The 17,988-nt window shown below is 40.7% G+C and overlaps 1 protein-coding gene across 1 annotated transcript; it reads left to right on the plus strand.

Moving 5' to 3' along the window:
* Positions 1 to 716: 716 nt before the first annotated feature.
* gsg1l2b (gsg1-like 2b) lies at positions 717 to 16,704 on the plus strand. The gene is made up of 5 exons (XM_046378346.1): positions 717 to 1,206; positions 2,394 to 2,441; positions 4,404 to 4,556; positions 14,220 to 14,331; positions 15,833 to 16,704. Exons 1-5 carry the CDS (start codon positions 906 to 908, stop codon positions 16,131 to 16,133), a joined length of 915 nt encoding a protein of 304 aa, XP_046234302.1. The 5' UTR covers positions 717 to 905; the 3' UTR covers positions 16,134 to 16,704.
* Positions 16,705 to 17,988: the final 1,284 nt, after the last annotated feature.

Here is a 17,988-nt window from a genome sequence, read left to right on the forward strand (position 1 = left end):
GAGCTATTTGTGCTTGATGTCCGTATTCTATTCTTTTGTATTATTCTGTATTTTCTGTCTTTTTCCAATATAGGTTGTATTATGAGAAATAGGATATCTTTGGCCATTGAAATTTTAATTTTAGGCCATTTTTATGAGTCTTTGCTTTGTAGAAGTGCAGTATATAAATTGCTGGAGACGTCCTTTAAAGGCTCACAAGAGTTGGATAGTTTTTATAGGCACTTGGGGTTGTGGTAGGAAGAGTCTGGAAAATTAAAACTATATATCCACTGGAGCAAATCATTTTTATTGACTGTCAAACAAATCTGAGTACATTCTGCCAGTGGGATGCCACCTGTTCTCAGCGCAGCCTCTCTCTGGGGGAGGGCGGGGGTGTTCATAATTATAAATGAGTCATTGATAGCCTTGACGCAAGTGATCTGCATCGTTCTGCTTTGTTTCAATGTACTGAGGAGAAGAAGCAGGACCACTGGCAAAACTTGTTAAAAACAATTTCTCATATTAAATGCTTTTTCCTGGAGTGTTAAAAGATGTTTTTTGACGATAGAAATCCCATCATGAAGCCTTACGGGACCGCATGCGCTCCGCTGTTTTATCTCCTCGCTAAAGATGAGGCTGAGAAGAAGAAGGAGAGGCGTGTGCGTGAGGGGGTGTGAGGAGGTGTTTCAGGCGATGGGGTGAGGGTGGGGAGGTGGGGGCATCCTACAAAATGAGAAAGTCCGCAGCACTGGAGGAGCAGATGTGAGAGGCACGCTGTAGTTGCCAGACGCGCCGCGGTAATTAGCCGCGGATATATTAACGGGAATAACCGGATTATGAGGATTTGAGTTGAAGAAGTCGCCAGAATCCGGTGTCATACAAGGCGAGGGATTAAGTTAGGCGTCTTCACTCCTCCTGCCGCCGTTATGGGAATAGACCGGCGGCGGAGAGCATCGCTGGCTCTCACCTTGAACTTCCTCGCCTTGTTCTTGGCCGTGTCGGCTCTGACCACCAGCTACTGGTGCGAGGGGACGCGCAAAGTGGTGAAGCCGTTCTGCACCGGCCCGGTCACCACCAAACAGTCGTTCTGCATCAGGTTCAACAGCTCCAACATCAACGACACGCGACTGGTGCAGTACATCTGGGAAACCGGGGAGGATAAGTACGTACTGAGGAAGTTTCACACCGGAATCTGGTTCTCCTGCGAGCAGCACATCAACATGACCGGTAAGTTTGTGAAGAAAAGCAACGGGCTGCTGATGGGACCGGAGCGCAGCGGGGCGCACGGAGAGGTGCGCCAGGGAGAGACACGTCGATCCACTAACCCATAAAAACAAATCCTGCTTCTAGTACCATTTTCCATCAAAAAATGTAATCCTGCTTTACCACAGAATTGGTCTCGGGATTAATCTCAGAAAAGAATTTGAAAGTTAGATTAAAAACATCATCAGGAACGCGTAATCCCATATTTTAACACCTCAGTACTGAGTGCTGAAACAGGTTTCTGTGGTCCTCCAGAGAATATTAGATAAAGGGCTTCCATAGACATGTTTTAGCAAAGAGAAGATAAGGATGTGAGGACCATAAAATGTCACATTCTTTTTCATTGGTTTCCAAGTTTAATGATTGAGAATGTTGGTTCTGTTTGTGCAATAAACCGAAAACTCCAAGATATTTCATTCAGTATCGAGTCAGTAACAGTAACAAGAGTAAGAGAAACAGCCTTTTCACGTTTGGGAAGCTGAAACCAGAGATGGTTTGGCATTTGCCATTTTTCTCAAAAAATGGTCAAAGTAGTTCATCAAGGTAATTGATTACTGCTGATGAGCTGTAGCTGATTAACTTTCTGTTGGCCGATTAAAGGACCAGTCATTGTGTCTCTATTCTAATGTTGCAAAATGTTGCAAAAGCAATATTAAAGGCTTATTACATCCAGTTTACAGTTGAAGTTTTATTCTCGTCCAGTATTTACTGCTGTGTGTGATTCATGGGCCAGTTCCAGATTAGCTGGGAGCTGCTTGCCCCGCCCCCCCAACTATGGATCCAGGAATATGTGTGTATAGTATCTGTGTGTGTGTCTCCAGACCGCCACACAAGCATTTGTTCTGTTGGCAGTGAAATCTCACAGAATTGTTTTGGCCAGCACGTTACTACAAGCTAGATTTGAAGCCGGGAGATTCTGGGAGCATGTTATTGCACAGAAAGGAAATCCCTTCACAGATTTGGATCAGATGGTGTTTTGTTTTGTTTTGTTTTGTCATCATAGCTTTGTCACAAAGTGAGAGAGTCACAGGTAGCCTATCTCACCACAGATGAAGTCCCTGTGTCACTTATCAGCATGTTGCAGTAGAGAATATACTTTCATATACTGTCATAAAGTGTCAATGAAAGGCATAATCTCTAATCTTTTTCAGGTGAAAAATGCAGAAGTTTCCTTTACGTTGCACCTTCAAATGAAAGAGGTAAGCGTGCGATTCATGCAGTCCATCACTAATTCCGTAGCATGTAGCCATGCAATGCCGTCTCGCTGCTGCAAAAGGAATAATAGCTCATTTATGCAAATGTTCAATCCAGTAATGAAAACGTTTATGGTGCTCACACATCACATGGCAGTCACTCATAGCAGGAAAGGACTTTGAGATCTTTTGCCACTGTGATGAAATACTGGCAATGCCTCTGTCCCAGTCAGACAGTTGTTAGAACATCTGTCGGCCTCCAAGAGCAGCCTGGGTTTTTTTTCTTTTCTTTTCATCTTTAAGCCCATGTTAAATTTCAAGCCACATCTGTCTTCTTACTGATGGTTACTTATTCAAAGTATGACTATCATGTCATACTGAGACAGTATCTTTTAGTACCCCTGCTCCAAACAAACAGTTTTCCTGCGCTGAAACCTGAGTGAGTGTTGCATGCATCCCATCCCGAAATAAAATCTTGATCTGATGATGCCGCCAAAAAAAAAAAAAAAGCAAAAAATAAATTAAAAAAAAGCAAAGCTGATAATCACCAAAAATGTCTGCGCCAAATTGCATGGTAATTCACCCAATAGTTGTCTGGACATTACACTCTGAACAACAAATGTCCCCTCGTGGTGGCCAGAGAGAAGGATTCATCCACAAAGGTCTGTCCTAAATTGCACTGCAGTCCATCTGATTGTTGTTGAGACATTTCAGTCTGCACCACAGTAATGGAGTAAACTATAACCAAACCAGCATGACCAAACAGTGAATATTGTCGTCCCCGGAAACACAGTCCTCAATGGAGTAACCTGTGCTAAAAACAACACCGTCCGTCCCTTTCACATTTACTGAGCCTTTTTAAAGACTGTCCTCCCCCCTCCCCCAGCTCTGACAAACCAGTCTTTGCTGATTGACTTAAGACGCATCGCTATTTATGTGCCAGTGTGGGAAAGTTGCCACAGACACCCGAGTTAAAAACTGCCATGTGTGAAATACAGAGAGATTTACTTGGCGGTAAATCAGCATCATTTGTGTAAAAGTCTCCCACTGCAGATTTGAAGCAATGAAACTTTTGTATTTGTGACGTGTTCGGTAAACATCCTCAGGGCCTGAGATGACAGCTTGGATGCCAGTACATATGGATAAGCATGGTGTTATGTTACATCAACCCCATTCATTCTTTGAGTCTGTTTTGCTTTTCATCTGCATGTTGCTCTGCCACATGCTGCTATCATGTGATTAAAATATTTGACATATCAAAGAGAGATGAGAAGAAAAACTGTCAGAATGCACTTAATTGCAGCCTCTTTTAAGACTCTAATGTCCTCTAATAACATTTTCTTGAATCCTCTTCACTTCCCTACTATGAATTTAATTAAAGAATTCAATTTAGAGCAGGTTAAAAAAAAAAAAACTTTCTAAGTTAACTTTCTAAGCATATAACTCTTTTATGTTCTATTCATAATTCATACATAGATATTTTTAGTAACAGGCATATTACTTTAGTCCACCTTGTGATTAATTAACCACACAATAACTACCTACCCTTGGGTGATAATATGCAATTACTCCTCAGCTTACATTTACAGGTTTTTAAATCCGTTGATATTTTGTCCTATCACGCACGCCGACCTGAGCTCAGGCTGTTGTACGCCTCTCGGTGGATCATATATCCTTTCTCTGACTGTGAAGGTTAATGATATGAGTGACGGGGTCAGTGGTCCACCTTTCCCAGACTCATTCTCCTCCCCCTCCTTCTTCCCCCTGTCCCTATCCTCTCCCTTTGCCCTTGCTTACCCATATTCTTTCTCCCCTCCCCTACCCCCCATATCTCTTCTCTCTCAGTTCCTATCACTACACCCGCTCAATCATCCACTCAGCTGTGTTCACCCCCTCTCCCACAACATGAATAAGTCTTTTTTTTATTTCTCTATGCAATTCCTTCATCATAACCAATTCTCTCCATAGGAGTGCTGTGGCTGTGCATTGTTGCGGAGTGCCTGTACATCCTCCTGCTGGCCACCGGGGGCATCCTTATGTCCATAGAGGTGTGTCACTTTGGCAATGTCATCGACGGCCTCAAGCTCAACGCCTTCGCTGCCATATTCACTGTGCTCTCAGGTAAGCAGCATCAAATCAGATCTCTAAATATCTGTCACGTGTTGCGTTATTTTTTTGTTGAAGTTGAATGGAAATTTTGAAATTCTCTTCATTTGCGTGATAAAACTTTCAAAATGATGCTACAGCTAAAACCATTTCTGGATGCCTGTGGGAACAGATTCCGGGCTTCAGGGGTACAGATTCTGGGCCTCAGGCCTCCAGGTGGATGTTTCCTTTGGCGACATTTGACTGGCATTTGATAGCCATTTTCTTCACTCTTAACTTCTGCGGTGTGCTACTAACTAAACAATGTCATTGCTCTCTATAACCTCCAAATTCTGATTCTAGTCATCTTCACATTTTTCAGCCACATGTTACCTGCAGTTATTGAAGTCATCTTTACAACATTCAACACTTTACTGTTTTTAGTTTAGTTAAGTGTGTATCCCACTTGGAAAGTGCAAGCTAGTTAACCCATTTGCTAATGTCAGCAACAGTTTCCAATAGACGTTGTTTTTCGTTTATGTTATCTTAACCCCTGCTGAGTCATTTGCAGCTTCTGCAAATTTGCAGTCAGGGTATAGGGTCAAGTGGCGTCCTCCATGTTAGCAAAATGACCAAAACACATCTCACTTTTAGGGTCCAGACCCAGATTTCATCCTGTCTGGACCACGACCTAAAACTGCAACACTACTGAGAATTATTACATTAATTATTATTAATTATTTGACAGAGGATTGAGGATTTCTATTTCAGCTACCACAGTTTTTCTAGACTTTGTGGCACTGGCAAATTGAAAAACCCATACACCAGTCGCATATGTTGCCTGTGATCTCACATTATGCTCTTCAGCCAACCAAATCTGTGTACTCTGATACACATTGTGACTTGAGTTAGACAGATACATGCTTATCAAGAGTCAAGAGAAGATGAGACAGTCAGTCAGAGAAACGTAGACAGTAAAAACAGATTTTAATCAAGAATGTACAAACGCTTGCATGTTCATTCTTCCTACAGGCCTTTCAAAAGCAGTATCTCTTATATCCAAGACTGTGGAGATTATTAAAAGTGGCAATGTCAGCTGTCATTACTAGACAAAGCGCAGAAACTCTAATCTGACCTGAGGGCACATAAAATAAAATATGGCAGTAAACTACTTTGATTCAGATCAAATCATATACCAGACAAAATGCTCCTGTTAAAGGAGCAGCAGTTGGCAGAGTTTCCACTGGCAGTTCAGTCAGATTATTCAGGTAGAATTAATTACTTTTACATAGTGCTTTAATGTGTTTCATTTTAAAGGCAGTTTTTGACAGTTAACTGTGTGTTTGAAGTAATGATAATAATAATGTTGATAATTACAGTTTATCTATTTCGCTGATATTGCAATATTTATTGATAAAGTCACGATGACACTGACTCTACAACCGTCTCTGTACCAGTACAAATTAGAAGTAACGTCATTTCGAACCAAAAGTCCGCGCACCCCGGACACCACCAGGCGGTCACTGCAGGAAAATACGTAAAATTAAATTTAGTTAGACCTTAAAATAATTGAGTCCTTAGCTCTGTTTCCATGCTGGCATTTGGCCAATCGCATATTGAGGCCAGTTACAGCCTCTCAGCCCCTGAGAAGATTTCCAGCCGGTTTGCAGTCTGCCTCCCTCTCTCGGCGGAGGACTTAACAATGACCTTCTCTCTAATCCACTCTGTGAAAATGATCCCGACCACCACACTCTGGGCAGTGAATCAGCAGTGAAAGATACTCTACTCAGCGGCAATGACTTGCAGCATTTTAGTTACTTGACAGGTCAGATTCAGGAAATGTCTGAAAGAGCCGTAGGCTGAAGAATTTCACCTGCTGCACATCCTGGGTCCACGCTTTGAACATGTTCTTTGATGATGGCCCTGTGCACTATATTCTATTAGAAGCGCCCAAGTAGATCCAGTATGGCTGCCTTCTCACTCTAGAATAGCCTGCATGGAGTCAGTATCAGGCTGATATGTGTGCCTTTGTGAACCTGAAACCTGAAAACAACCCAACACAGCAGAGCCAAACACATTAGGACATGCGTTAAGTTATCAATTAGCAAAACATGAAGAGTAAAGGAAAGGGAAACAGCTAGCTTGACTAGCTCTAAAACATGGCCGCCGGTATCGCTAAAGCTGACTAATTCAGATGTTGTATCTCATCTGTTTAATCCAGTAACAGACAGAAATTTGTGGCTTTAGGGGAAGTTCTTAATAAGCAACAGTTTAATCCATCCGCCCAGCAATCGCAAGATACGCCCAGTCAGCGCAGGTTCTGGTATAGGTTCTGGTATAGGTTCTGGTATAGGTTTCTGTGTTGGCATGAGTATACCAAACCTGGAAACCTGACTGTGACCTCCCTGTGCTGGTGGGGGCAGGTAGCTCTGTAATTTATTCCCACACAGGAAAGCTGCATCCATCTTCTCAGTTCTTCTGATCATTTCAGAAATTTCCTGGGGACTACATCGGTCAGTCTACAAGACTAAAAGTGTGTGTGTGACCAAAAGACAATGTAAGACCAAGTTTGACAAACAACAGAATTCCCCTTTATGTCTGCGATGGGTTTTAGTCAGGAACGTGAAGTCAAAATTTAAATAAATCAGTCATTTCCCTGGATCTCAAGATCAGCAGGTGCTATCTTTCTTGAAACACCCAGCACTTTGTCTATGCAGGAAGGCCCCTGATCAGCAAACAATGTTCAGGTAATGTCATGTGCAACACCTCTGACTCCACTGACAAAGATCTTTAGAAACCCTTTTCAGAAACATGGAATATTTAAGGCACCCTGAGCCTGAGAGTGCATATTGATTTGGTTGATTCTCCTACGCTTTGATATTAGACTGAGTACAGAGTCAGCCAAGTCCGCTTTGATCTGGTTAGCATGTGAAGCAACTAAGAGGCTGTGCCCTTATTGGTTAAATATCCTTCAAACTTTGTAAGAATTGCTTGGTGTCTCATTACTCTTATGTGACATCCAACTGCTCTTGTTGTACAGTTAACTGAAAATGACATGTCCACTTCCTCTTCACTCACAAGACAGTACGCTTTGTAAAACCTCGTGCGCCATCCTGCTGCAGGAAATTCTCACAAGTACGCTACATGTGTATTTATTCACAGCTGAAAATAGTCCCCAATAAATGTATTATTTACTCATGTTTGAGTAATGTTTAGTGAAAACTACAAAGCCAGACTATTTTAGTTACATGGCAAAGTTATGTCCAGCTGAATGCCAGGACACAAGGTTTCCCAGCAGGACATTGTGCTGTAAACAATAATGTTACGCTGTGATGTTTCTGTCAGTGGCGTTCTGTCGGTGTGGAAGCTCCCATTATTAACAAGAGACATTACACGAAGATGCTTGCTGGCTAATTAGGCAACACACAATATGTTACATTATTGTAATACGTATCTTCTATTTTATGATCAGTCATTACCAGTAATCCCATGTAAATGCATTGACTGATGACGAGTCATCCTTTGGAAAAGACATATGAGTGTGTGAGTATGAATGTGTGTGTGAGGGTGAATGTGGGGCTCTATAAAGTGTTAGTGATATAAAATTGTAGTCCATTTAGATAGATAGATAGATAGATGAAGATATATAAAATAGACAATATATAAAAAATTAAAAACAATACTAGAATAAAAGAAACAGCCAATAAAACAGTCCAATGGTGTGCAAACATTCGCTGAGTGATAAAGTGACAATTAGTGAGTGATAGAGTGAGTATTTATCATGTGTCATTTAGCAGTTGATTCAGACCTAATCAGGAACAATCCATGGTGTAACCGTTTGGTATGAATATTCTCAGATAATAATATTCACAGATAATCATCGCACACTGGCTCACTAGAAAACATCCATCTGTTTTCAAGTTGTCATTGATTCATTTGTTTTTTTACTCATTCCTTGGTAACTGTTCAAGAACTGTGTACCTCAAATGCGCATTACTGGATTTTAATTTTTTTTTTGTACTTTATTAAGTACTTTTGTTTTGAAATTGTTTCTCTGCATTTAACCCATCCCTGACTGAAACACACACACATGCAACATGCAGTGAAACACACAGCCATTTCAGGTGCCCGGGGAGCAAATTGAGGGCGGGGGGTACGTGCCTTGCTCAAGGGCACATCAGCCAGCTAATGGGGGGGGGGATTATTAATCACTCCACCACATCCAACTTTTTCCTCCCTGTCCGGGGTGGAATCAAACCAGCTACCCTCCTGTCACAAGCCGCTTCTCCAACCTCACGGCTGCCTAGGGTTTGGCAACTTAGCAGCACACACAACACTGACGTCTTTGATAGTCAAACACTTATTTATTCGCACATCCATCTGAGACAACATTAGCTGGTCATCAAATGAAACTCCAGTATTCATTTATTCTCTTTTAGCTCTGGTTTGGTCTCCTAACTCACTTTGTCTGTCTGTACTTTGGTGCTGGGTGTTGTATAAGCACCATCATGATATTTATGCAAATGAGCTCAATGAGAATGAACCAAAAGAGTCAGAGGATAGTTCTCTTTACATGATTCTCACGTGTAACAATGAGAAGAAAAAGACTAATTCATTTCCCTCTTTGAGTGAGGGCTAGACTTGACTTTTATATCAAAGCCCCAATATTTTTGGCATCCAAACCAAAACACAACAAAGGTGAAATGTACGCTACTAACTCCCACTTGCCACTTCTGCCTTGGCAGACAATCTCTGGACATCTTACAAGGGCAAGCTTAAATATTCCCTTAACAAAAAAAACCAAAAACAGCTCCAGCTCCTGATCCCTGCAGGTTAGGATAAGAAAAAGCATCTGGCAGGGGCCGTCCAGAACTTTATGGAGGTGACACATCCTTGGTATTAGTGTATCACAGCAGTCATCCACTCACAATGTCTCCATCTTTTCATTTGGAGCTGACTGCAGTTGAACCTGGCGTGCTCCCATGCCGCTGAAGCCTCTCAAACTCAAGCTCGGGTGTGTTGTTTTTACAGCCTTGACCTGGCGTTTTGCCCAGTCTAACTTTGAGTCGAACAGTAAGTGAACCTGTCGACCCCATCTGCATGTGTAATGTTTTATTTATACGTGACTCACCGTCTGGAGAAGTGAGCTGTTTTCCAAAACACTGAGGTGAATACCGTTAAGTATATACTGGGTGTAGTCTTCATCCTTGTGTGTTTCCTTTTTAACTGCTTCCCAAGCTTATCACAAAGGTTTTAGTTAGCGTGCTTGTGAAACATTTGAATTAAGGAAGGCAAATAAAAAAAGTTGTTTCTGTTTTTAATGGAGTGAATAGATTGAGAGTGGCTATGGTAATGAGGATCAAGGGAACAATTGTAGGGAGCAGATTAATCTATCTCATAGCTGTCAATCATCTTGGGGATGACAAAAGTGTATGAAGAGGAAGCATGTGTGAAAGCATGACAGAAAAAAGGAATGCGTGGACAGACAGAAAATTTCCATTTCATTTACCATTTCTGTTTAAAAGAAAACTTTTTTATAGCCACCCAAGCTATACTGTATTTGCAAGACAATGAAAAACATTACGACAAATGGAAATGGAATAAAGCACTCGGCTTGTGTTCCCTTAAATCTGCTATAAACCAAATGATTTTTGGCTGTCCAAGACCAAAGGTGATGGTCGAGGAGGAATTTGGTGAAATCCATCATCATTATCAACCCACAATGATGCTTCTACATCACAGTGTTTATGTTTATCTGAGTTTATCTGATAAATTATATCCCCCCAAAAATCAATCACGTTATGTAAATAACACAAGCTTGTTTCATTTGTTTGTTTTATTGTGGAACCGTGGGATTATGGTTATGGGGGCGGGGACAGGGTGGCAGTGAAAGCATAGGGACACATTCAGTTTTAAAATGGTGTGTTGTTTTGCTGTGGCTGAATGATGAATGATACATTGGTGAGGAACTGTGTGCAGCAAGCTTTGTGGTACGTTGTGTACGCTCATCTCATTTGGTGGTTGTTACCTAACGGAGGCTGGGCAGTGTGTTTGCATAACACACCGTTTCCATTTGAATGTGTTTGAATTTGAACACGAAAACGAAAAGTAGTTTTTTGGTTTTAGCAGACAGCGGCTGGGCAAGATGTAGGAGCAGACATAATAACATAATCTGCCCTTTATCTGCTGGCTCATGAATCGGTGCAGATTACACTGGGTGTGTCTTAAAGCAAAGGAAGCATTCTGAAACAAATGAATTTCAAAAATGTTATGTGATCAGATGGTGCCAAGGACTGTTTTGTCCAGGTTCTACCTTCACCCAGAGGACCTTCACACAGATTTTTTCAGGATGTGGCTTCACTGCATGTTTCGTCTTCTTCTTCTTCTTCTTATTTTTCTTCTTCTTTTATTGCCAAATTATCAGCTCATCTGTGTTCATGATGCTTTCGGCTGCTGATCAGCAGTAATGGAAGCATAACTCCAACGTGGACATACCAATTTTGTACCATTTTTTGGCGTGATGTACCCAAGTTTGGGATCTTGGCATGTAAATAGTTTCCATCTGTCTCCATTCAGGCAGTGTCAAACATCATCCGATCGGTGCTGGCTTTGAAAAAGAGACTGAGCTAAACAAAAGAACAACCACAGTAACATTGCTACTGGCCTCCATTTGTTCTTTCTGATGTTTCCTGTTTTCCAGCACATTCGTGACTCGTCTGCTGGCAATGGAAAAGGAAACAATTGCCCGTTTTTAGTGGGTTTACCCATGGTTAAAAAAAACAGCATAAATACACTCATTTTGGTGTAAAAAAGGCTCAAGAGGGATTTAAATCTAATTGTTCCAAAGTGGTGTGGCAGAGTAATTGCAGCATGATAAGAAACTGTGTCCTCCACCCACATCTCCCACATCATTAGATGAGGAGGATGAAGAGGGAGAAATGAATACATCAGAGTACAACTACATCTCTTTTGGAGACGTAAACAAAGTTTTTTGCCAGTTGCCACTCTTGTGACTCTTCTAGCTACTACGGCCTATGACCTAATGGTCAGGTGCAGTTTTATATGACAGGAGGGGTTAGCTAATCACCCTAAATTACATTTGGTTGGATAAACACATGTATTCAATCCCAAACTCAGATGAGTCATCAGCAGTATCTTACAACAAGAAAAAGATCTTGATGTATAGGTAATTTAACACACAAGATCAAATAAACATGAATCAAAAATGAACCAAACTATAGGTAGGGATAGTGAACATCACAATGATAAATACCTAATATATCAGAATCAGAATCAGAAATTCCTTTATTTATCCCTGAAGGGAAATTCTTGTACTTACAGACATTGCACATGCAGTATTCCCGACCAAGAAAGGAGAAAAGTGCAGAGTATAAAAATAGGATAAACAAATAAGGATAGGATAAACAAAAAACTAAAATCTCAAAGTACAGGTATTTACAGTGTATTCAAGTTTTTTAAGAAAATTTAAAATGCAGGTATGTACATGTCATAAAAAACCAATATATACATTGTATATATAAAGTGAGTGTGTCCGTCACAGTGCTGAGTTTAACAGTTTGATGGCGACAGGCAGGAATGATTTCCTGTGTCGCTCTGTGGTGCATCGTGGCACCACCAAACTTTTACCGAGGCTCATATGCATGTCTTTATAAACCAGAATAAAGAGAAAAAGGAACATGAAAAGCAGAGAATTTTGTTCTATGTATTTATTCATAGATCATAAAACTGTCAAAATCTTGCTCTTATTCATTCGTTTTGTCACACTTTCATTCAGGGTTACCCATACTGCCCTCTAGTGGCTATTGTTTGGAATTACAGCATTTACTCTGATGACACTGAACCACGTTCCTATCTGTAACACGGCTGAACAGTCCAAAGAGCATCACGTCTATGAAGCTGTGTGTCCTTGTGAGGTGCTTTGGAACCAAAAATAAACAACCTGGACTGACACTTATTGACTTCCTATGACATTATCTGACCTTGTGTGAGCTGAGCAGGCACAATTTCCAAATGACACAACGTGCCAAGACGTGCCGTTCTCAGATTTCCTCCACTCATCCTGAAACAAAGCTGCCTCTGATCTGCATAACATTATGATAATATTGCAGTGGGATATCTTTAGGAATAAACATGAGCACTGATAGGGATGAGATGGGAATTTAGGTGTTTGGTGCTGAATCTGCTCTTGTTCAGTCCAGGGATTTGAGGGGTTTATGTGGTAATCGGATTGGTGGGCTACACATGTTGGATTTTATTCCTGCTCTATTTTATAGGCATTGAGAAGTCCAGCATGAGGAGGAGAGCCAGAGCCTGTGCTTCAGCTGACAAAATCTAGAACATAAGCAAAAAAAAAAAAAAAAAAAAACGACATGAAAGGGGAAAAAATAAATGACGGGGAGTAGAGAAAAAGAGACAAGAGCTGGAAGAGAAGAATAGAAAGGTACTTGAGAAAAGGACAATGAGGAGCACTGATTGGAGGAGGGAAGGATAAAAATGATGCACAGAGAGAACCAGTGGCAGCACCATGAAATTACCTAATCTGCAACCGTTGTGTGCAACCACTGTGCTTGCAGTTGCTGTTGGTGTTGCTCTACATGATCAGCGCTGATCATCTTCTCTGATCCACTTGTTTGTCACACATAATATCAAACAAGCATTGAGTTTTGAGGATCAGGTGGACCCCCTAAATACCCTATGACATATCATGTTGCACATTTAACATTTACAGAGTTCTGGTCTTAAAACAAGTCAGCTGTTTTTAGAGGTTTTTTATTCAATCTGTAGAGTTAGCGTTGGTAACTCAGTCTTTAACTGTAGCTAAGAAAGTCTACTGTCAGTCAACAAAATTGATGGTCACTTCCTGACATAAAAAATACCTCTTTGTGAAGTCCACTGAAGGAGCCACTGTTTCATTGTTTGAGTGATAAATCTGCCTGTTATCATTATAAATGGCTTATGTAACGTGGGAGAAACGCTTGAGAAAAGCTTAGTAGTTCTGTCTCTTTCTTTGACTTTTTTATCTCCCAAACAAAAACAGAGATCGGACGATTAGCATATCCATCCCTCAGTATATATATTTTTTTGCACCGGTTAGTCCTATTTGTTAGCCAGAGCCAGGCACCTATAATTCATGCATGAATAAATAATTTATATGCATTGTTGCTTACTGACTGAAATTTACTGCAAAGTTTCTGAGCTTCTACGCTTATTATGTGTTCCTTATGTAAAATCTTTATCTGTGAACTAACTATTGTTTTGAAAGAAACGTAGAGATGAAAAAGCTGTAATATTAGGTCCTTAAGTATTAATATTAGTACTAGTACTAGTAATAGTACTTAGTGACTCTACACCAGTGGTGGTAAGGGTGCTCAGATTTGGTGTAATAAAATTTGATGACAAGCAAAGGTCACATAAAAGATAAAAATACTGACACAGCTGTCAAAAAATGCATGAAAAGTGGGGCTTGGCTCTCTTATATAGGAAGAACTGTGGTGTGTGATCGAATTAATTTTGCTGATTAGTTTGTTTTTATCTTCCATCACTCAGGTAGGTTTACCTTTTCAGCTTAGCATAATGTGACACTGCCACCATGTGGTGACTGAAGGGAAATGCGGCGATTGGTTGCAGAGGAGGGGGTCAGGATCTCACTCTCTCTCTTCTCCCCCCCCTCTCTGGCAGGTCTGTTGGGTATGGTGGCCCACATGATGTTCACCACAGCCTTCCAGCTCACTGTGAGTCTGGGCCCAGAAGACTGGAAGCCTCAAACGTGGGACTACAGCTGGTCGTACATGTGAGTTGATACAATCTGCACGAGAAGAGTCTGTGATACCAGTACCACGACAGAATTTTTTCTGTATTCTGCTTTTACTTTTTAGAAATTATGCAAAATATCTGAACAGGTCAATGTTATCTGCAAATTTTTTAAACAGGAAAAAAATCACAGCAAACACAATTTCTTCAAATTGTTATATGCCTTTGGCCATCTAGTAACACCTAAACATTATAATATTATATACCTTGAGCATTAGCCTCCAGGTTTTAACCTATGCTCCTCTGGGAAGGCTTCCCGTCAGATTTTAGAACCAGGCTGCAGGGATTTGATCCCATTTAGTGATGCCCAATCCTGGTGTCGGGCGATAAGGCCTGGCCCACAGTCAGAGCTACAGTTCATCAGAAAGGTGTTGGATGGGGTTGAGATCAAGGGTCTATGCACTTCTTCAAGAACAAAATCATTTCTTCAAGGAGCTGTGGCTTTATGCACGGTGGAGCTGACATGTTGAAACAGGAAAGGGACCAAACACAAACTGCTGTGACAAAGTCAGGAGCACACTATTGTTTTTAGTATGCTGAAGCAAACCTGATTAGTTTGGAAGGCCAGCCAGCTCCGTCACGTATCTTCCTGTGGTAGAGCAAGCTGTTATTGGCCAACGACAAGTCAATCACTCACAATAGTAGCCATTCATTTTCCCTTTCCAATGGTGTACGGAGGGGTTGTTTGCTTGTGTCAGTGTGTTATGGTGTCCCGTTTAGAGACTGCTTCAGGACCAGATCAGACAGAGCTCAGTTTTTGCAGGCAGAGGTGTCTTTTTCCAGCTGTTTTCAAAAGCAGCTGACAGCGCAGAACGTGAGAAAAACGATGATAAACAAAACGTTTTAAATGATGGTAAAAGGTTTTACAGTCATAAACATTCTTCAGTAGGTTTTCCAGTGTCACCTGGAGGCACTTTGGAGACATTTGAGGACACCAAAGACATCACAAGCAAAAACTTTGTAGCTCCTATAAGGAGGTCTGATATTTAAAGGAAATGCAAGTTAACAAGTTGTAGAATATTACTATACTAATCAACAACTTTTATAACTTTAATGGACGGTTGTCAAAGACAGCCATGTAATTATTATTTTTTTTTTTATTATTTTTTGCATTTCATTTGGTCATTAGATTTTGTTTTCCTGTCACAGTAATTAGTATTTGATCAGGAAAAAATTGTCTTGGCAGGTTGTTCAGGAGTTTATTGTTATTTCAAGATAAGGAGGACACACTGTTTTCATTAAGTAATTATTTCAAGAAAGTCAAGTCCATGAGATAACTTTGATGACTTTTTAAAGTAAATTTTTAATCCTCTCCGGTCCCTGGAATATTACCTTGTTCATATTTTCAGCCCACTTGGGGTGAGAGTTATTACCTATTCCCCAATTAATACAGCATCCATGATAGACTTCTTTATATTATCAACTGAATGACTTATGTCTTGGTTGAAAGAACAAAATGTGTGTGTCTCTCTCTCCTTTAGTTTGGCATGGAGCTCCTTCACAGCCTGCATGGCGTCTTCAGTAACCACCATCAACCGCTACACTAAAACTATCCTGGAGTTCAAGCACAAGCGCAAGAACATTGAAAAGAACCTGAAGATCAAGCAGAAGCTGCTGGAGCTGGACTCTCCAGAGCAAGTGTGGGACATGTACATCAGCTCTGTGCCAAGCACTGCAGAGGAGCTGCTGGATCTGTCATCCAATGGTCGCAAACTCTCCAACACCTCCATCTTCCTGGACCTCAACGACCTGCCCGACCCACAGGGAGAGGAGTACTGCTAGAGGAGCTGTGTGTGGCATTTTGCAAACATCATCAGGTCATTATCATGCTCATTGTGGTGCAACAATATAATTACTGTAAACAAAGTGAGACCATGGTTGAGAGCTCTGGTGATTTGATACTCCATAGACAAGCTGAATATAAAGTTAATGTGGTTAACGTTAGCCGGTTTCAACATCTAGCAGCTATACGATGCAACATTACCTTTCATTTGGTGTTTCTGGCCACCTTATAAATATATGTCCATCATTCGCCTTACATTTAGCTCTGTTTTGGTCTCACCAAGTCCTGACAATTATAACTGGGACTTAAGCTTAAGCTCACTGAGCATGTGCTATCTTTATCAGTCTGCTGTTTGGTGCTGGGCAGGTGCCGCACGTGGGTTTATCAAGGGTTTTTGCTGGAAACAGAATTGATGAGATTGGTGAGACTGAAGTAAATTAAAAAGTTATAAGCTGAAAAATGCTAATGCATTTTATAAAGTTGGGATGCTGTGAAAACAATAAGTCAAATAGAATATAGAAGAATAATAAATAGAATAATCATTTGCTAATCCTTTTTGACATGTAATGAATTGAAAACAGCACATGAACTGATGAAGCCTCTTGGATGAGAGGTGAAACGTCTTCAAAGACAAATAACTAAGTCCAGTTGCATTCGATTGAATTTCCTTGAGATAACCATGACCTGGATGAATGAGAATATTCACAGGCACAGAATCAATATATTTAATGGTTTCACTTTTGTAAATATAAGCTTATTCTGAACACATAGGGACAGGGGCAACAAAAGACTGGGAAAGTTGTGTACTGCCCACCTGATGGGAACATTCCACAGGTAAACTGGTTCAATGGTAACAGGTGACAGGATCGTGATTGCTATGAAATGTATGAAAGGCTCAGTCATTCACAAGCAATGACGGTGCTGAGCACAACACGTGACTGTATGAAGGATATTACTACACAGGCTCAGGAGTACTTCATAAAATTGTTTGTTTGCAGATGAATGTATTGTGTTTTTATTAACATTTTACAGTGTGTCCAACTTTATTTGGAATTGGGGCTGTGTAACATGTTGACTAAGTTACAACTGAAATTAGGAACACGGCAGAAGAAAATTGATTTGCTAAGTAGTTGATAATGGACTGATAACCTACCGTGGTTCAGAATCAGAATCCTTATAGGTTATGATGAAATTTGCAGCACAAACAAACTACAAACAAACAAGCTTTTTAGCCAGATAATATTGTTCCCTATCAAATGCCATCTGCCAGAGGTTTGGGAACTAAATTTTCAAGGGGCCCACTTTATTTGCCAGTGTACAATTTTGTAATATTTACATTAAAATAGACTATTTTATTTTGATCAAAAAGTATAATCTTGAACCCACTGTTTAGGTATTATGGAAAACAAACCAGACAAAAAGTTTTCTTGATCTTAGTCTTTCTGTCCTGGTTACATCTCTGACACAGGTTTAACTTTCCAATGAAGACAAATACAATGGATCCAGCAGCTTTTAACTCCCACCAAAGTGTAAATGACAAGATAAAGGCTCTCAGTCTTTCCAGCACTCATCTCACTTGTTTATAGAAACTATACAGATGTCTCAGAGTTGATGCGGTGATGGTGTTTTAATGCTTACATTTTATATGGAGCACCTTTAAAGAGCAGTGTTGAACCACATACCGTATCTCACCGGAGCTCGCCACATCCATCCTACGATGGTGTTAGTTAGTGATACTTACAGTGTACTTCTGCTCAAGCAATACTGCTATGAAGGGTCAGTGCTTAAACCCTATGAGTACAGAACTGTCAGTACAAAGTTAAAGCTCTGTGGAGGGAACCACGGCCTGATCGG

The sequence above is a fragment of the Scatophagus argus genome, chromosome 21 (genome assembly GCF_020382885.2).
Source record: "Scatophagus argus isolate fScaArg1 chromosome 21, fScaArg1.pri, whole genome shotgun sequence".
Taxonomy (NCBI): domain Eukaryota; kingdom Metazoa; phylum Chordata; class Actinopteri; family Scatophagidae; genus Scatophagus; species Scatophagus argus.

What these genes read in the sequence shown, in the direction of transcription:
- gsg1l2b (XM_046378346.1), top strand. Translation starts at nt 906, where the DNA reads ATGGGAATAGACCGGCGGCGGAGAGCATCGCTGGCTCTCACCTTGAAC. An exon ending in TGCACCTTCAAATGAAAGAG is followed by an intron (nt 2,442 to 4,403) that starts GTAAGCGTGCGA and finishes TTCTCTCCATAG; the next exon opens with GAGTGCTGTGGCTGTGCATT. An exon ending in GACTACAGCTGGTCGTACAT is followed by an intron (nt 14,332 to 15,832) that starts GTGAGTTGATAC and finishes TCTCTCCTTTAG; the next exon opens with TTTGGCATGGAGCTCCTTCA.